The sequence below is a fragment of the Nyctereutes procyonoides genome, unplaced genomic scaffold, assembly GCF_905146905.1.
Source record: "Nyctereutes procyonoides isolate TBG_1078 unplaced genomic scaffold, NYPRO_anot_genome, whole genome shotgun sequence".
NCBI classification, from domain to species: domain Eukaryota; kingdom Metazoa; phylum Chordata; class Mammalia; order Carnivora; family Canidae; genus Nyctereutes; species Nyctereutes procyonoides.
The window spans coordinates 5,430,201-5,451,019 of NW_026575141.1; the positions used below are offsets into that span (position 1 = coordinate 5,430,201).

A 20,819-nucleotide genomic window follows, 5' to 3' on the forward strand; every position below is an offset into this window, starting at 1 on the left:
GGGGGCACCTTCCACAAAGGAGCAGATGGGAAGAGAAACATAGGGATGTAGTGGTGCTGAATGCCAAATGGAAAGGCATGCCCTCAATAGCTTCGTTCGAAGGACACACACACACACACACACACACACACACACAATGATGGCCACAGTTCTGTTAATATGGGTCAGCACCCCCAGGTTGCAGTGAGCCAATTCTTATTCATTCTAGCACCCAGTACTGCATATTGATTCTTTGAGCCCAATATTTTTATCCTCTCAAGAACACACAATCAGCTTTAGGGCCACAAAAGGAGGATGAGGTGGGGGCTTGGACAGCTCTAATCTCAAACTTTGTCCTTAGGAGGCTTAGGATCAGGACTGATCATTCAGGGAGCCCGGAAGGGGCTTTGGAGGGTGGGGCAGAAGTGGTGGTGGGATGGTAATCTATAAGAGGAATCAGAGAGGGTGGTGGACATCCCATGAGTAAGATGTCAGGGGAAGAGGAGTTTTATCTGTTCAAGAACATCTCCTTGGTGGGGCCATGGGACGGGCCTCAGTACCACATCGCCCCTGTCTGGGCCTTCCACCTCCAGGCAGTCTTCATGGGCTTTGTCTTCTTTGCAGGGACACCACTCAATGGCACGGTGCTGGTGGCTACCCTGCGCTACAAAAAGTTGCGACAGCCACTCAACTATATTCTGGTCAATGTGTCCCTGGGGGGCTTCCTCTACTGCATCTCTGTCTCCACCGTCTTCATCGCCAGCTGTCAGGGATACTTTGTCTTTGGCCGCCATGTTTGTGCTTTGGAGGCCTTCCTGGGCTCTACAGCAGGTACTGCAGGGGAAGAGGCTGGGGGGAGACAGGACTACTCCAGATTTGGAACCAGGGACCAGACTGTGGGGTTAGAGTGGGTCCCTAAAGAGGCCTGGGGGGACGGGATTTGGTGCTCTTTATCATCTGGGTACAAAGCACCCTGGACTAGAAGTTTGACGAACTGAGTCCCAAACTCCACACCAAACGTCAGCCCAAAGCGCCTCTTTCCCCGCTCTGCCTGCCAGGCTGGGTGGGGCTGTCTACCCCAATTACCCTCACGTTTCACTACAGGTCTGGTGACAGGCTGGTCACTGGCCTTCCTGGCCTTTGAGCGCTACATTGTCATCTGTAAGCCCTTCGGCAACTTCCGCTTCAGCTCCAAGCACGCACTGATGGTGGTCCTGGCTACCTGGACCATTGGTATTGGCGTCTCCATCCCACCCTTCTTTGGCTGGAGCCGGTGAGAGTGTAGGGCAGTGGTGCTGATTTAGCTCGGAGCTCAGGTTAGCGTGGGTGGAAAGAGTTGGGTATAAATTTAGTCTCTGACCTCTTTTTTGTTTGTTTTGTTAAAGATTTATTTTAGAGAGAGAGAGCGAGAGCACTCGTGCACGCACGGGGGTCAGGGAGGGGCAGAGGCAGAGTCTTAAACAGACTCTGCCCTGAACGTGGAGCCTGATGTGGGACTAGATCTCATAACCTGCCCCAGGTGAAACCAAGTCAGGCACCCCTGACTTGCACTTTTAAAGAGCTGGTGGACTAGGTGAGGGCAAGGCCTGTGAGAGGCAAGTGCTAACATTTATCCTGCAGTTGGAATTGCTATAGCTGTAGCTGGTAAAGACACAAACTGCCCCTGCATGAAGTCCTTGAGCATCCTCTAAGTAGAGAGTACAATCCAGGAATCTCAGCTTCCACTCCATTCGTACTTGTGGTGAGCCCCGCAGCGAGCAAGTGCTTGTCCAGTGGGTGAGTGTTTGGTCCCTTGCAGGTTCATCCCGGAGGGCCTGCAGTGTTCCTGTGGCCCCGACTGGTACACCGTGGGCACCAAATACCGCAGCGAGTATTATACCTGGTTCCTCTTCATCTTCTGCTTCATTGTACCTCTCTCCCTTATCTGCTTCTCCTACTTGCAGCTGCTGAGAGCCCTCAGAGCTGTGAGTGATTTTTGAGGGTCAGGGAGGAAAGGGTCAGGGAACTCCAGAGGAGGGAAGAATGAGTGGGTGCTTTCAGAACATAAGACATCTGGAAATGCCCACAGTCAGGTAGAGGGGATATCTAAAAGCAGTGAGGGAAGTGGGGGCAGGCAGAATGATGAAATGGTGTGAAGAGTAGGGCGAGGACCTCTCTGCTCAAATGTGTGTGGATTCATGTGATCTCTTCCAATGTCACAGACTAGAGTGCCATCTCCATCTTGCCTTCCTCAAGGAAGGAGAGCAAGAGGCACTAGGCCAGAAGCTGGGACAGAAGAGAGGCAACTGGAGTAGATGTGTGCAACCCCCCCACCCCCTGCTGCCAGTCCCAATAGAAAAGGGTGGAGATGTGGGAGTTGAGGGCCAGGGAGAAGAGGATGTTTCACTGTGCTCTGCCCAGGTTGCAGCTCAGCAACAGGAGTCAGCTTCAACCCAGAAGGCCGAGAGGGAGGTGAGCCGTATGGTGGTGGTGATGGTGGGATCGTTTTGTCTCTGTTACACACCCTATGCTGCGATGGCCATGTATATGGTCAACAACCGGAATCACGGACTGGACTTACGGCTTGTCACCATTCCTGCCTTCTTCTCCAAGAGTGCTTGTGTCTACAACCCCATCATCTACTGCTTCATGAATAAGCAGGTAAAGCTCTCTAATTACATTCCTATGAGATTCCAGTTCATAAGACCTGGTTCTCTTCTCACCAACAACTTTTGATTCAGAGCTCTTGAACCCAAAAGGTTTCTAAGAGTGAACAAGGGAAGCCTTTGGTAAGCACAATGAGATAGGTGTGGTCGTCGAGACAAAGTAATAGAACCCAGAGAAAATAGAACTTGAGCCATAAAAAATCTGGTTGCTCCAAATGGCAGGATGAGAAATGAAAGGGTTTTGTTTTCTTGAAAAATAGTCATTCCCCTAAACTAATCCTTCCACTTTACAAGTTCTTAGTCCTTTCCTTTCCTATTTCTACCCCGCAGGAGCATATGCAAAGCACAGAAATCACAATACATGCATAAATCTCTAACACATCCTATTATCTGAAGGTTCCAGGTGGACTCCTATCCCAAATCATGAATCTAATGAAAACCCAAACTTAGGTGAATCTAGGAGAGTTCCTGTCTTGTGGGGCAAACTCCTTGCTTTGAGAATAAATAGCTTTGTTTCTTCAGTCCCCAGAGATGGATTCAAAACCCGTCAATGGAAACAAAATTGGCAATTCTTTCCAACCAGAAGCACCTTCTAATAATAGTGGCCCTTCCCTTCCAGTTCCGAGCCTGCATCATGGAGATGGTGTGTGGGAAGTCCATGACAGATGATTCTGAAATGTCCAGCTCCCAGAAAACAGAAATCTCCACTGTCTCTCCCAGTCAAGTTGGCCCCAACTAAGGTGCCATACTGGCTTATTTGCAGCAACAAGGGTTTTACATTTAGGGAAATTTCTCTCTCAAAAACCAAACTACTAACAAAGCAAAAACAGATGGGATGGGAATATTGGTAATTCAGGGAGTCAATTTTCCATTTTCCTACCATTCCTTTCCTACCTACAAAGCTATTGTTCCAACTGGGTCTACTGACATGGTCTATGGCCATGTCAACAATCCTCGATTTCTACTCCTAAGTGGCATCATTCATAGCATTTGGAGAACTGATTATATATGAGGGACAATAAAGGAGTATGGCTGATTTTTTTAGTGTATGGATAATAATTATCTTCCTTTTTGCCAATATTTTTCCTACTGGGAATCTGAAAGGATACATTCTGAATTAGAACTCAAACACCTTAGAAATGGGAGAGAGATAAAGAAAAAACTGAAACTTTGAGTAAGCCCAAAATAGGAGTTTGAAAGAACTTCTTTATGCCATCACTGCCAGTAACCCTATAGCTCTGGCAAGGACAGCCATGTCCAGAAGTTCCTGAGCCAGTATGAGTTATTCTAGGTGCTCTCCCACCCAATTTAGCTAACCCTATATATCTCTCTTAAAGATGCATTATTTAGTAAAGTTAATATTTAATTCCCTTCATGTTCTCGAAATGACTTTGCACATCTTAATACCATTTATAAACTATACCAGAATGTTCAAAAAAACTGTTTTACCTTATAATTTATGCTTCCCCTCTGCACCTCCTGAAAAAGAGCCTTTTTGAAATAAAAGATAAATGTGTATACATTCAGGAATGGCTTGTTTGGTATCAGGTAATTATGTAATGAGCAGCTGGACTCCTCTCCAGTTATATGGCCCAAGGAAAGCAAAGAAGGGTTACAGCTGTAGTGAGAAAGAAGCCAGAAGATTTCAGAAATAGAAAAAGAATAACTAATCTGGGAGAAGGCAGAAGTTGGATGGGGAGGGAGTGTGGTAAACCTTCTAGGAGACCTCCTTTTCTTGACATTATATAGCATCCATAATTCTAAGCATGAGTTTTTCTTTTTTTTTTTTTTAAGATTTTATTTATTTATTCATGAGAGACACAGAGAGAAAGAGAGAGAGAGAGGTAGAGACACAGGCAGAGGGAGAAGCAGGCTCCATGCAGGAAGCCTGATGTGTGACTCGATCCCAGGTCCCCAAGATCAGGCCCTGGGCTGAAGGTGGCGCTAAACCGCTGAGTCACCCAGGCTGCCTGGGAGTTTCATTTCTTAAGAGAATAAAGGACATACACATTCCCCACAATGAATGTAAACAGTTTTATTTAGAAACAGATAGGTACCTGTTTGCATTATAGAATATAAAACCTGGTTTACACTCTATAAAAAATAACCAGTATCCAAATTCAAGAGAGCTAGCATTCACAGAACACACAATGTGGGTGTGTAGCTACTGTTCACCAGCCTCAGGCTTGACTTAAACCAAAAAGATAATCCAGGGGGATCATTAGAGATTAGAGTACAACACTTGCTGCTGAGCACCCAGCATCCGGAAGTTGCCATTTTAGCATATGAAGGTTTGCTTTCTTTTCTTTTTTTTTTCCTTTTTTTTTTTTTTTTTTTGAAGGTTTGCTTTCTAAGTGCATGACTTTAACATAAGGCCTGGGTTCTCTGTACCTAGGGAGCTGCAGGGCTCAGTTCATAATGTGCTCTCTCTAATCCCAGGTTGACATTATTATCTCTGATCTTCTTAACGATAAAAATGGGGAATCTGGAGAGCAGGGAATTTATATTCCCTTACACTGGGGTTAGACTTTAAAAGAGTGTATCCACTTTCAAGAGCTCAATGTAAAGGCCAGGATCAAGTTACATGATAATCCGGCTTTTTACCAGGCTAAGTAGTCCACCTCAACATGATCATGGAAGACCAAAGGATACACCTAGGTTCAGATTATAATAATCACCCAGCACCACCTGAATGTATTATCCAGAAAGATATATGAAATAATAAAGGTTAGATATACATATATTTATCTTAGTAACCTGAGGGCTAAAAAGTTTGGAATACAATAATTCTTCTCAAAAGAGGTCCATCTGTAAGAAAAGGACCAAAAAAGACAGAGTTCATGTTACATATGGGTAAAGTGAGTTGGGAACAGAAGGTGGCTTCTTCAGCTCTTTCTACAGTGTCCCTCTCTTTGACAAGGATTGACAATTTGCTGATCCATGATAAACTTTTTGGGGGGCAGCGGGGATGGGGGCTGATGGGTCAAAAGGCAAGAAGGTTGAGCAATGGTCCTCAAACCAAAGAGTCCTCTCAGTAGGCCCTCTCATCTTTGAGTCTGAGTTCAAGCTCTTCAGCTGACACAGAAACAGGCCTGGGAGTAAGTGGTTAGCATTCTGAGGTATGAGGATCCCTGGTAAATTCAGCAGCATGTGGTTTTTGGAAACCAGCCCACAAGATAAGAACACTGCAACCAAGCTCCTAACTAATACTGCTATTTAACCACTATCTGAAAGAGAAAGGGAAGAAAAAAAAAATCCCCAATATACTGGGAGGTTGTAAGCTTCATATAAGGTGGCCCAAATAATCTCTATTTCATCTCAGGATTTCTTAAGAGAACCCTCATTCAGTGATCATTTCTCTCATTAAAGGCACTTTCAATGAAATGACATAATTGGCAAGGAGTACATTTTAACTGTAGTGAAAGCAAGATTAATTCCTAGGAACACCTGGGGAAAGAGGAGTTGAACGGGGCACTTACAGTGATTCAACGGGCAAGACAGTCTTGAGCACTTCAACAGATGCACACCCAGAAAAAAGTGTGTGCCCTGAAAATACTTGTATTTTTCCCTTAGTTTTCCAGCTGTTTCTATGTATAGCTCTGTAAGAGATCACACTCACTACTTGATTGATTTTCAAGACATGGCCCTAACTCTTCCCACCACAGCTGTGCCTAGCAAAATTAGCAAACAGCCAGTCCTACTGGGAAGAAAAAAAAAAGAATGAAATCAAGTCGAGCCAAGCTTTCTGACAGCACAGGGATCTGTCCTTGCCCAGATATTGCCACAATCAATTGCTAGACTTAGAGCAATTGAACGGAATATGTGGCCCCTACTACTTATGAAATATATTTTTCAATAGGCAAAATTAAGTGTTGTCTCTCTAAATATAAATTTTGGGGTATTTTTTTTTCCTTTTCTCTCTACTAAACATTTCTTATTGATCTCAGGCTTAAAAAATTAGTTAAGCCAAAATTACAAAAATTATATGGCAAGGGTTGAGAAAGACTGAAGGGCTAATGTTTGCCTACAAGCGTGAGTCAAGGATGTTGATCCTTCATATCATACTCCCAACCAGAGAACAAATACAAAAATAAACACACCATGTTATACATAATACAAAGTGTAAATCTACAAACACAAGTGTACTAATTAGAGTTGTTCCTCAGAAGCACAGTTCCCTCCAGTACCTCAAGGAGGAGGAGGAGCGGGGACGGGATGGTTTTCATTACGCCTTTTCAGGTCTTAAAGTTTGTAATAACAGTCTCAGTAGCGCAAACAATTTCATGTGAAACCAGAAGCTGTAAAAATAAATTACTTTTGAAGAAATGTGGGTTCCTCTGTCTACAGCTCAGAACTCATCATGCCGTACTAAGGCCTCACCAAAATCTGTGGCCTGGCTGCCCACAAATAAATCATACTTGTCAACAATCTCCTCCTTGGTAAGCTTGCCATCCTGAAATTAGAGAGAAGAGTGAATTGAGGCAAAATAGATTTCCCACTCCAAATTTAGAAACACTGCTAAAGAACAAAAGGGGTTAGTCAGGATTTATGATTCTAATTCCCACTAAATTAAATGTGAACTCAACCTTCACCCTCAGCCCCCCACAACACACACACAAAGAAGGAAGAAAACAGCAATTAGTACGGTTTTCTTATAAAGAAAGTTAAAAATGGAAGGATGGAAATAACACAGCTCAATAACTGAACACCAGAGATACGTCAAACAAAATGTGGGACATCTCCTATGTATAGGTAAGAGACAGGAAGAATTGGGGAAAATACTTTAAAGTGAATCAAGTCATTGCCTAACAGGAACAATGAAATCTGCTATCGTCCTCGCATAGTCTTCACCCCCGCTATGCCCTAGCCACCAATCAGATTCCAGACACAACTCCAAATGAAGGCTCAGACACTCAGCTCAAAAATTATCTAGGCCAGATTCCGAAGGGATGACTTTGGGAGTTTCCTTTTCTCACGTATCTCAGGACACAGCATCTGGCTACTAAAGTGATTAAAGCAAGAACTCAAAAACAGATTGACCCTTAAAAAAGCCTAATGCTAAGACACTGCATTTGAAACAGAAGTTTGGCCTAGATAGGAGAATGTTCAGCATACCACCCCGCCCCCATCTTTAGATTGACTTTCTGCATACTCTAAGCAGAGCATTCAGATTGCTGAAAAGCATTCAGATTGGTGAAAAAGGTGACGGCTTAGTGAGACTTCAATTCTTTTAATGAAATAAATGCCTCAGATAATTGATGAAGGACAATTTTAACAAGCTCCAGAGAAATGCTGATTTATAATCCACTACAAAGAACTTAATTTTAAAAAGTATATTTAAAGAGGAAACAATCAAATTTGAGCAAGCAAAATGAGCCTGTAACAGGTAAAAGAACAAAGGAAAAAAAAAAAGCAGAGAAAATGTTCTGGGGATCCAAAGGTAACAGATGATGCATTCTGGACACAGGCTACATACAGAGGCACATTTCTGAAGCAAATGCCTTCAATGTGTGAATACTGGGCAATGGGATTTCTAGAATCAGATAGCTAGCACTGCCCTGTAAGTTTTCAATAGCTGACTTAAGATTAGTAGCAGACTTAGACCAATTAAGACCTTGCATGCTCTATGTACCTTAACAGGAATGGTTTAGGCAACACCCCAGAAATAGACTTCGCTCACTGCTATGTCCTTTAGACATGGCCAGACTTACCTTGTCTTGGTCTGATTCATAGACTAGATGCCTGGCTTCTGCCTCTGCATGATCATAGTCTGAGGGGAGGATCCAGTCTTTGGTCTCTTCCTTGTCCATCTTCCCATCACGGTTCTTATCTCGAAACTCAACAAACTGTTCTCTTTCTGTCTTTACCCACTCTGGCTCATCAGCATTTCCATCATGGCTGTACATGTCACCTGCAGGCACAGATGTATATAATGCAAAAGGTGAGTCTGTCTTTTCTCTAAGACTGTCACATGGTAATCTGGCTTAACTCTTCTTCCTCATCCATTTGTACGGGACCTAGTAGCAGTAACAAGGGTATTTTAGGTCAGAGAGGCCTTAACAAGTAAGGCATTTTCCCGAGGCTTACTTAATGACCTTGTAACAAGAATATTTCCAACTGCTTAATGTCCACAATAGCTAAAATATGGGAAAAACCCAGATGTCCATCAACAGATGAATGGACAAAGATGATGTGGTATATATATGCAATGGAATATTACTTAGCCAGTAAAAAGAATGAAATCTTGCCATTTGCAAAGACATGGACAGAGCTAGATAAATACCATATGATTTCACTCATATGTGGAATTTAAGAAACAAAACAGGTTGAATATAGAGGAAGGGAAGAAAAAATAAAAGCAGAGATGGAGTAAACCATAAGAGACTCCTAACTATAGGGAACTGAGGGTTGCTGGAGGTGGATGGGGGGATGGGATAATGGGGTGATGGGCATTAAGGAGGGCACTTGATGTAATGAGCACTAGATGTTTTTTAAAATTTTTTTTTTTAATTTTATTTATGATAGTCATACAGAGAGAGAGAGAGAGGCAGAGACACAGGCAGAGGGAGAAGCAGGCTCCATGCACCGGGAGCCTGACGTGGGATTCGATCCCAGGTCTCCAGGATCGCGCCCTGGGCCAAAGGCAGGCGCCAAACCGCTGCGCCACCCAGGGATCCCCATGAGCACTAGATGTTATATGCAACTGATGAATCAATAAATTCTATCCTTGAAACTAATAATATACTATATGTTAACTAAATTTAACTTAAAAATTATTTTTAAAAAGAATATTTTCTGCTGCTGATTTTATGAGTGCAGAGAGTCCTTAGCTCTTAGGAAATGCAGAAATAAGGGGCAATGACTAGCATCTAGAAAAAAAAATAAAGACTATACTTTTAGAATTATGTGAGTGGAAAAGTCTGAAAATTCCTAAGTTATACATCAAACTTGCATGCAAGGTATGGGGAACATATATTACATAGGTCTAAATAGTTTCTAGCAGTTCTAAGCAAAGGTAGTTATTTAGTTGTGATAAAAGTAATTCATATGTTGAAACCCACAAAATGGAGGCTGCTCTAGTAGCATGGCCTACGCCATAAATCTAAACCTAACTTCTGGGAAACACTACACTGCCAAGGAAATTTAACATAAACCAATCATAATTCTCCAGCTCAGCTTTAGCTAACTTACCTAACCCTAGAAAACAGAACCTACTAGCCCTATAAGGAAATCCCTGACCTTCTAGCCAATCATGCTGTTTCTGCATTGCTTTCTTCTAATGCTTTTTTTTTTTTAATTTTTATTTATTTATGATAGTCACACAGTGAGAGAGAGAGGCAGAGACATAGGCAGAGGGAGAAGCAGGTTCCATGCACCGGGAGCCTGACGTGGGATTCGATCCCGGGTCTCCAGGATCGCGCCCTGGGCCAAAGGCAAGCGCCAAACCGCTGCGCCACCCAGGGATCCCCTTCTAATGCTTTATAAAACCCAGTTTTACTCAAAATCCCTTGGGAAGAGTGTTCCACTGCTTATGAGGCATTGCACTCCCCAATCCATAGATTGTTTTCCCTTGAATAAAGGATGAATTCATTACTAAACAGTATTGACAGCTGCTACTGTCATTTTCCCCAACTTGAAGGCTTAGAACTACTTTTTTTTGAACAAAGGAGGAGTACCTCAGAGCAGGACTTGCCAGTTTTTTTTTCTATGCCATAGCATATTCAGAAAATGTAGTATTTGTATGATCCATTAGGCCCAGTGCACCTTATTAGCTGTCCTATGGGTCAAGGAGACCTTTCACAGTACATATGAGGAAATTCTGAATTAGGGAATAAATGTGTGCTGTAAAGACAAATTTTAATATATTTTTTATTTTTTAAAAGATTTTATTTATTTATTTGAGAGAGAGCGAGCATGGGTGACTGAAGAGGGGGACAAGTGGACTCCATGCTGAGTGCAGAGCCTGACATGGGACTCAGTCTGAGATCATGACCTGAGCAGAAATCAAGAGTCAGGGCAGCCCCCGTGGCTCAGCGGTTTAGCACTGCCTTCAGCCCAGGGCATGATCCTGGAGACCTGGGATCAAGTCCCACACTGGGCTTCCTGCATGGAGCCTGCTTCTCCCTCTGCTTGTGTCTCTGTCTCTCCCTCTCTCTCTGTGTCTCTCATGAATAAATAAATAAATAAAATCTTTAAAAAAAAGAGAAAAAGAAATGAAGTCAGACGCTTAATCAACTAAGCCATGCAGGCGCCCCTTAAAAGACATACTTTTAATAGAAGCTAGAATATATGACATAACCTAAGTACATTTTAAAACTAAATGAGTAAAGAATATTATTTAATTTTCCATTTAAAAAGGATTCAATCTTTCTTTTAACATAATCTCAAAAAGTTCTTTTAGGTTTTAGAGATGTATACATAACCCAATGCTTATAGATGAAATGAGATGATGACTGGGATTTACTTCAAAATAAATTTAAAAAAAAAAAAAAAAGGAAGCAGCTATAGATTTAAAAGTACTGGCCATGGGCTGATGGCCATTAAGTACATAGTGGTTCATTATACTAGTCTAATTTTGTGTATGTTTGCAATGTTCTATAACAAACTTAAAGAATAAAAATAACAGTATAACTCCAGGGACTTCTTATTAATGTTAAATGTAAGAGACAAGGACCATTTACTTATGATCTCATTCCTCAACAGGGTAGAAACTAGCATATCCCCCCAAACTGGAAGATACTGTTTGGGATACTTTCAGGTTTACAAAGCCCAGCATCCCTAATGTAAAAGTGTTTACAGTAATTGATGATTTGTAAAAGAAAGCAACAAATCTACACACACAACTGATAGCTTTAATAGTTTCAAAATACATTTCCTCTGCCTTTGAATCTCTATGATAGGGATGCAGAAAGAAATCTCTCCTTATTTGACCTCAGTGCTTGATAAATGATGGTACTTAACAGTTATAAAACTTAATTCCTCTCCTCTGGAGGTTCAAATGAGTTCTTCAGTTTTAGCAATGGTGATAAAATGGCAAAAGCCAAGAATGAAAGGATAAAATATTGAAAAGTAGAAACAGTCAACTTTGAAACAGGCTCAAAGTAAATGCACCCAGACATTTATTTCCACTACGGTGATGAACTCCACTAAAAATAATCATTTTGGTAAAAAAAATCTTCTACTGCTCATCCCTTTCTTTAAAAAACTCAAAACACATCACTGAGTCTTTAAAGAAAAGAATGGTTAAGTATTCAGGAGTAATTCAACTAGAATAATAACCCTAAATGTAAGTAGCAAGTATAATTAGATAAAAATCTAAGAAGTAACTCATTTAATTCAAGGGACAGGTGGAAAAAAAAGGAGACAGAGGACCTAGACAGAAAATACAAACAGAACACCATGGAAAGAAGCAAAGGCTCTAAGAGAAACCAGCAACTCATGGTCATTAATTCACCCACTGATCTCTTTTATTCTGTTCCCTATCTTCTTCTCCTGGGTTTCCCAATGGCAGCCTAGGCTCCCTGAAACTCTTCATTGTCGATTCCATAGACATCTGGGATGAACCACATCAGTGCTATCCAATATGGTAGCCACTGGCTACATGGAACTATCAAGGACTTGAAATGTGGCTGGTCTGAACTGAGATGTACCGTAAGTGTAAAATACACTTTAGAAGACAATATGAAAAAAATCCTTAATAATTTATATTGATAACACGTTGAAAGTATAGTACTTTAGAATATTAGGTTAAATAAAACATATTATTGAAAATAATCATGTTTAGGGCAGCCCGGGTGGCTCAGCGGTTTAGTGCCTCCTTCAGCCCAGGGTGTGATCCTGGAGACCCGGGATCGAGTCTCATGTCAGGCTCCCTGCATGGAGCCTGCTTCTCCCTCTGCCTGTGTCTCTGCCTCTAATTCTCTCTCTCTCTCATGAATAAATAAAATCTTAAAAACCAAAAAAACCCCACAAAGATATCATGACTTCAAAAAAAAAAAAAAAGAAAAGAAAATCACGTTTAAAACATTTTTTTTGATGTGACTATCAGAAAAGTGAAAATACGTATGTAGCTCACATTTACATTTTGATTGGATAGTGCTGCTACAGATACTTTATCACCACCCACTATTACTCATGCTGGTCTGGCCTTAATGTTGTGCTAAGAGTTGACCCATGGGGGCCAAATTATTTCTATGGGCAAATACACTTCCATTGCTTCTCAGCTTCTCCTAGGAAAAACAGTAGAAACAGACTTACCAATATACTCTTCTAGGTCAATGAAACCATCGGCATTCTTATCTATATCCTCCATTGTTTCCTAGGCAGAAGAAAATAAGAAGAGACTATTAAAGTTAGTATCTAGATGAAATTTAGGCAATAATTTATCATTAAAACACATACATACACATATATGTGTGGGTATGATTAAACCACAGGAAATTGCTTAGGGCACCTGGGTGCTCAGCTCGTTAAGCATTTGCCTTTGGCTCAGGTCCTGGGATCTAGCTCCGTGTAGGGCTCACTGCTGGGGCGGGTTGGAGGAGGTGGTGTGGGGGTGGTCATGCTTCTCCCTCTCCCTCGGCCCCTCCCCCTCCACAGTTTGTGTTTTCTCTCTCAAATAAATAAATCATTATTTTTTATTTTTTTAAAAGGATTTCATTTATTTATTCATAAAAGACAGAGAGAGAGAGAGAGAGAGAGAGGCAGAGACACAGGCAGTGGGAGAAGCAAGCTCCATGCAGGAAGCCCAATGTGGGACTCGATCCTGGGACTCCAGGAACATGCTCTGAGCCAAAGGCTCAACCACTGAACCACCCAGCCGTCCCAATAATAAATCTTATAAAATAAACCATAGGAAATTGCTGTTTTTCTAGCTAAAAAATGGTAAAACATTACTTATTTTTTATGCTTCAACCCAAAATAACTATGAACCCTCTTGGAGGAACACTAGCACTGTTCAATGACCTATCCCATCAAGCCCACAATGATACAGAATAGCCCCAGTCATGCTGAAGTCATTCTAACGGGAGATGTGACAAATAGGTCAATAGCTATAGTCTATATTTCATGTTTACAAAACTATAAAGCTTATAGTTTATGTCTTATTGGTAACCGCCTCCTGTGAGAAATCTTTAAGTATTACTATTAGTGCCTGATAACTGGTTATGGAATATTTTTAAAAATAGGATTTTCCTGGGGTGCCTGGCTGGCTCAGTCGGTAGAGCATGTGACTCTATCTAGGGGTTATGAATTCAAGCCCTATGCTGGGGCTTAGAGCTTACTTAAAAATAAAAGCAAATCATTCTTCCAGATACAAAGTAAAGGCTAAAGAGGAAAGACAGTCCAAGTAACAAAAAGAAACTGAGTTTCTGTTGAGAATTATCACTCTTCACCAACCTGTACTACTATATCTTTCATGTAGTCATATTCCTCAGGGTGCAGGAAAGCTGTAAATTCCTCCTTTGTGGCAATGAGGTCTCCATCCTTGTCTGCCATTTTAAACCTCCGCTCATCTCTAACCATCATTTGTTTATAGTTAAATCCATCATCAGGGTCTGGATCATCTAGAAAACAAAACATTTACGTCAAATCTTAAGACTTCCACAAAACATGTGTGGGCTGAGGAATCAATTTCCAAGATGAACCAAGTAATGAAGAAATAAGCTGATTACAAAGATAAAATTGTAACAGTGTGAAAACATTCAGTTTTCATAATCAAAATCAGGTGCAAATTAAATGTAAATGTTTGCCATTCCACATGGAACCCTGACTCCTTAGCTATGTAACCCATTACGTGATGCTTTGCTATTTTTGAAGTTAAGGCTATGAGGGTTCAAGCTTTCTGGTTATATCTGAGAGGCAGTGCTAACATCATACTATCTGGGTTTGAATCCTACCACTTTTTAGCTGTGTGACTGTGGGCAAGTAACCGTGCTTCAATCTATTCATCTGTAAAATGAAGATAACAGTGGTGCCTGTCGCGCAGGACTGTGGAATGAGCGAATAAATCTAAGTGCTTAGAATAGTACCTGGCATATAGTGGGCATTCAACAAATGTTAGCTATTGCTGTTTTTATTAAACATTAGGCTCCTGAGGCACCTGGATGGCTCAGTCAGTTAAACATCTGCCTTTGGCCCTGGTTGTGATCCAAGAGTCTTGGGAGGGAGCCCCACATCGGGCTCCCTGCTCAGTGGGGAGCCCGCTTCTCCTTCTGCCTCTGCCGCTCTCCCCCTGCTGTGTTCTCACTCACTCTCTCAAATAAATAAAATCTTAAAAAAAATAAACATTAGGCTCCCATTGAGAAGCTAGATACCAAAGGCCCCCTATCTCATCATATTAAGCACACTTTGATTCAAGCAACAGAATATTACCCTTTGAAAGGTCACACTTTTTTTTTTCAGTGAACTCAGATCTACCGTTAAGTTACAGGTACTGTCTGCCACTCTATCATCTCCACCACCCCCGGAAGATTTATGGAAGATTTCTGGAAGATTCTAGAATGCAAAACTAATCTACAGTTATAGAAAATAGGTCACCGGTCCCCTAAGAATAGGGGGAAGGTAAGCAGAATTACAGAAGGACATGAGGAAACCTTTGGGGTGATGGATACATTCATTTATCTTGATTGTAGTTATGGGTTCACTGGTATATATCTATGGCAAAACTCATCAATTGTTCATTTGAAATATGTGCGATGTACTGTATGTCAATTATACCTCAATAAAGCTGTTACAAAAAATAAGCATTAGATTACAACCAAATTGAAGTTGGACCTACCCATCTGCTAGGATGTTGAACTACATAAGGAGTAGTTATTTAGTCTCTATATAAGAATCTAGAAGAATGAAATTCAGCTTAAGTTAAGAAAATGTGGAGTTACCCGTAGTAAAAAAACCCCAAAACAAACAAACAAAAAAATCTTTTCAATCTGCTGTGTGAACCAAAAGATAACATGTGAAGATATTATGAAATGTAAAAGACACCACATTAAAGCTAAGAAACAATCTTTTCTAGAACATACTGATCAAATAAAGATATGGCATTAGTTTTATAAAAAGACCCACAGGGCCCCTTTAGCAATAACATCACACTGATTTTTGATACTGTAGTTCAATCTTTCCATACTTTAACCACTGTTGGGGAAACAAAAAGTACTGTTCTATTTTCAGAGTTGGGTAGTTTGAAGCTTTATTCTTTGTTAAGTGTCAAAATTCTGTAAGACAGCTTATTGAATCATACTCAAAATCATAACAGGTTGAAGATGGGAGAATTTAAGGAAAATACACTTTTCTAAGATACTGAGTCATCTAAACAAAGTTTCAGCACTAACTACGCAACAAAAAAATAAGATAACAGAAGACAACTTACATATTAAGACTAGATTCTTAACTAAGAGCCCCCCTCTCTGCCTTAAGGTAAAATGTGGTGGCTACAATCCAGTAGCCTGATACATGCACATATATGAGGATGAAAAAGGAAGATAACTTTATTTTAACAACTAAACTCATATGTTTGCTGTCATTACTGATTGCCAGATCTATCCTAAGTACCAGTTTACTGTGCTATCCAGCCTACACAGTTTTGATAGGCTCTTATCTAATTTTTCTAAAATGTAAAATGGATCTTAGTATTTATCTGACTTGTGATAGAGACAGTGTTAACTTTCCTTTTGTGGAAAGCAGATTCATTAAGACAGATTTTAATTAAAAGCTAAGATGATTTATACCTGAGCTCAAAAATTCAATCAAGAATGTACTCTCAGCTCACAAAAAACCCCTTAGCACTTCTGTAAGCCACCTTACTGCCCCAACAATATCCACCCACATGCCTCAAGGGAAAGGTGCCTTATAAAGATATTTCCTCTCTAGTGAGTGCTTCAGCTTATTCAGCCTCAGTAGAAATACCCATTACATTGAATCATTTGACCAAGACAGCAAAAGAGCTCTCAACAGCTTTTTATGCGCATAATCATACAAAGGGTTTAAGATTCATTCTGGGTAGCAAGTGAGTGTCTAGGTCTGAATAGAGATTTATTATCATATCATTTTGTTTAGATCACCAAGAACTTACCCTTCACTCTATTTTTATAAGTCCAAATAAATCAGGAGGGTGTTGGCTCTCAGCCAGAAAGCAAGAAGCACGGGTGCCTCTCCAACTGCACTGACTTTTTAATACACAGGTTCTTAATTGGGTGAAGGATATGTTTGGTTCTTGGCTAAGTGTCAAGCATGAACAGAGATTGCCACTTTAGTCTAAGGAATGAGAACAAGCCCAATACAGAAATAAAAGTCTCTTCACTAGAAATGCATGCAGTCCTGTAATTAATTAACACAGACAGCTGGCTATCCAGTGGGAGATACACTCACTGCTTATTAACCAGCGGTGGAGAATGCCTCCTTTAACCCAGAAATTTGCCTAATTTCCAGGATAAAAATGCAAGAAGTAACATTTAATATACATCTTATTTCAAATTGTAACCACATAGGGGAATCTCACTAACAAAAACATCCTAAGTCATCAACTCAGTAAGATCGCCACCTAGCATTCAGCAACAGGCAAGTGTAATACGAAAAAGAAAATTACTAACAGGTGGCCCAAGCACACAAACTACCAAATCCACAGAAAGCAATCAAAGTCATATTTATTTGCCTTGAGGCATTTGCATAGCAGGCTGATAAACTCATGTGCCAGAGAAAACAAATGGGAAATTTTCATTTCTAAACTTCATAGGCAGATATACTAAAATAGTTAAATTTTATCAAGAAAAGCTATTATACTTGATATTTACTTCATTAAGGAAAGAGCAATTTTCCTATTCTCACCAGTTATAAGGAATCTAATTTGGTTTGAATTTCAGGTCCAATACTTAAAAAATTTTTTTTAATTTAAATTCAATTTAGTTAACATGTAGTGTATCATTACTTTCAGAGTAGCATTTAGTGATTCATCAGTTGCATATAAAACACCCATTATGTTCAATACTTTAATGTGACCATGTCAAGAGACATTTTAAGGTCTCCTGCTTTGCATTATTGAAATAATGTAGCCTTTTAGATGATATCTACTCCATGGTCTCTGAGGGATCACAGAAAGAAAAAATTGGTAAAATAATATCTGAATTGCTAAAGATGTATAAGATGCCAGACCTTAGAAAACCAAATTAAATACTTAATATATATATTTAAAGTTCATTTAAAAAAAAATCACTTCAGAATTGGACTATTTAAAATAAGTACAATTTCCTCCTTTCACTGTGTGACCCATTTGTTTCTTTGACTCAAGACCATGGTCTCTATCAGGCTGACATCTTGCCCCTTACCCAGGTAAGTGCCATAAGTCACGTTTCTGTACTCATCCCAGGAGATTAAGCCGTCTTGATTCATATCAAACTCGTGCCATTGGTTTTCAACATTGTCATATATGTATTTCTTCTGGGCGTGCTTAATCCAGGATTTCAGCTCCCCCTCCGTCACAAACCCATCTTTATCCACGTCTATTTTATCTACAATCATTCTACAAGACAAAACAGTTACGTTTCAAGGTGCCAGCTCCACAAGGCTTTTTCCCCCAGATAGTAGGGACCTACCTAAAACGTAGCCGTAGGTGGCATTTTTATACTCCTCCCAGGAAACGAGGCCGTCCTCATTGAGGTCATGCCCCTTCCACTGTCGCTCTACATCCTCGTAAATCCAGCGCTTTTGTGCAAATTTAATCCAGTCTTTGAGTTCATCCACAGTGACAAACCCGTCCTTGTCGCCATCTATTTTACTTACAATTTTTCTGTAGAAAATGCAGAGAAATCCAGCAAGAGGTTAAAAGGACACAAGGCTCTAGACTTAGCCAGGTGTGTGCTGTAGCCAGAAGTGTTGCCCAGCGCTAAAGCATGGACATAAAAGAAGTCTCAAAAAAAAAAAAAACAAAACAACTTCCAGACAGGCAACTGAAAATATTTCTCATAAATGGCCTGTTACTGATCTGAAATGACCCTTCCAGATAAGGCAAGCAGAGTTCATAGTCGGTGCACTCACATGCAAACCCAATCTCATCCCTTTAGGGGCAGGTTATAGCCAGTGGTCAGAATTCAGGAGTGAATATCCATTCCTATCTGGATTCTTCATTCTTTGCATCAAATAACATGCAAATCTTTAAGTTTTTCTTTATTGCTTTTGAGAGAATCTCAATTTCTTGGTAAATAATCACAATCACTGATATGATTTTCTAAAAAATCAAAAATTTACACTAGAATTTAAAAAAATCAGTTGCTTTTTAAAAAGGTAACACTTTTGTTAAAAATATAAAAATACAGGGATCCCTGGGTGGCGCAGCGGTTTGGCGCCTGCCTTTGGCCCAGGGCACGATCCTGGAGACCCGGGATCGAATCCCACGTCGGGCTCCCGGTGCATGGAGCCTGCTTCTCCCTCTGCCTGTGTCTCTGCCTCTCTCTCTCTCTGTGTGACTATCATAAATAAATAAAAAAAAATTAAAAAAAAAAAATTAAAATACAAAGACAGTTCTGGGATCACTTACACCTCAAGTCAAGATTTAAAAACAGAAGCCAAAAAACCAAAACACACACACCCCCCAAAACCAAAAAGACCCAACCCCTCTCCCCATAACCCCCCCCAAGCCCCCCACAGTGACACAAAGGCAGGACAGATGCATGTTTATTCTAAAAAATAGCTAGCAGCTAATTCTACATTATGTTGAATTGGACTTTCACATATAACCACAAAGAAAGAGAACTCCCAGGAAATGATGTGATAATAATGTCTGCCCCTAACATACATGAGCTTAGAAGAATGTTAGTAAGTTGAGAGGGTGAGGATATAGATGATAAAGCAAAACTAAAGAATCAATATACTTCATCCTTCATGAGCTTTTCTTCCAGATTTGCCATCTCAAGTTTAACTTAAGAATTTTGAAATATGTGCATGATATGAAAACCCCTAAAGATGCCACACTCTAACTTACAGAGACACAGACAACCTATGTAAAGTCACCCAAGAAAGTAGCCCAGTTTGGAACAGGAACTTCAAATCAAAATGTCTACGAGATCTGAAATCTTGGCATACTCCTATCCTCTACTATTTGCAGAATTGAAAGAAGTCTGTCACTTGGTAGCAAAGATTGTCTTTTCCCAGTTTGCATTCATTTCATGAATACAACACTGGAAAGTGATTAAAAATCACATAGTACTCCTGACACTATGAAAAGAGATTCACTTTGATATTGGTATGTTGTTAGCCTTAACTGTCTAGTATTTACTTAAACTCTGTAATGTAACAAGCATTTTCCTTCAGGGAATGTGTAATCGTCTAGCTTTTACTCTAAAATGTTAATAGAAAAAGTAAAGCAGTAAGAAGCTCTCTCTTAAATATCTTCCTCTATCTATATGGACATAAGACAATTTTTTTGCAACTTTAACCCTTGAGAGTCTAAAAAGTTTTTAACACATTAATTCATACCAGTATTAAAAACTTCTGCATTATCTATAATGGAGCCCATTTTATGTCCAAATGTACTGACTACCAATAGTGCCACTGTACCATTAAGAAAAAAAGGGTAAGGTATTGGAATGCCTCCTGTTCTCAAATGAAAATTTTAAACTATTATAAATAGCCTAAAAAGAAGGATCACTCAAATAAAGAGACCTATGACTATTCAAGATGGGGTTTTGTTAATGAAGTTGGCTGAACGCTACTCTATGTATTTCAACAGAAATATCTCAAATGCTTTAACCCAGAGGGTGGTAAACTTTTTCTGCAAAGGGATAGATAGCAAGTATCTTTTATTTTGTTGGCCACATATGGTTTGTCACATATCTCTATATTTATTTTTTTTAAAGATTTAATTTATTTATTCATGATAGAGAGAGAGAGAGAGAGAGGCAGAGACACAGGCAGAGGGAGAAGCAGACTCCATGCAGGGAGCCTGGTGTGGGACTTGATCCCGGGTCTCCAGGATTGCACCCTGGGCCAAAGGCAGGCACTAAACCACTGCAACACCCAGGGATCCCATATCTCTATATTTTAATAGTCATTTAAAATATGAAAGCTGGGATGCCTGGGTGGCTCAGTGGTTGAGTGCCTGCCTTCAGCCCAGGGCATGATCCCAGAGACCCAAGATCGAGTCCCACATCAGGCTCCCTTCATGGAGCCTGCTTCTCCCTCTGCCTATGTCTCTGCCTCTCTCTC

The 20,819-nt window shown here is 40.4% G+C and overlaps 2 protein-coding genes across 3 annotated transcripts in view; one reads left to right on the forward strand and one right to left on the reverse strand.

Moving 5' to 3' along the window:
• Nucleotides 1-458: 458 nt before the first annotated feature.
• Nucleotides 459-3,363, forward strand: OPN1SW (opsin 1, short wave sensitive). The gene is made up of 5 exons (XM_055307537.1): nt 459-810; nt 1,084-1,252; nt 1,778-1,943; nt 2,380-2,619; nt 3,244-3,363. The coding sequence occupies exons 1-5, from the start codon at nt 459-461 to the stop codon at nt 3,361-3,363; spliced, it is 1,047 nt and encodes a 348-aa protein (XP_055163512.1).
• Nucleotides 3,364-4,644: 1,281 nt separating this feature from the next.
• CALU (calumenin) overlaps nt 4,645-20,819 on the reverse strand; it is a 30,590-nt gene continuing 14,415 nt past the window's right edge. Inside the window, exons 3-7 of one of the 2 annotated variants that reach the window (XM_055307516.1) lie at nt 17,945-18,138; nt 14,022-14,188; nt 12,882-12,942; nt 8,336-8,535; nt 4,645-7,077 (exon numbers count right to left, since the gene is read on the reverse strand). In XM_055307516.1, the coding sequence (XP_055163491.1) occupies nt 6,973-7,077; nt 8,336-8,535; nt 12,882-12,942; nt 14,022-14,188; nt 17,945-18,138 (727 nt within the window). In that variant the 3' untranslated portion in view covers nt 4,645-6,972. Of the gene's footprint in view, nt 7,078-8,335; nt 8,536-12,881; nt 12,943-14,021; nt 14,189-17,944; nt 18,139-18,211; nt 18,406-20,819 lie in introns of both variants that reach the window. The other variant, XM_055307515.1, reaches the window with a different exon arrangement.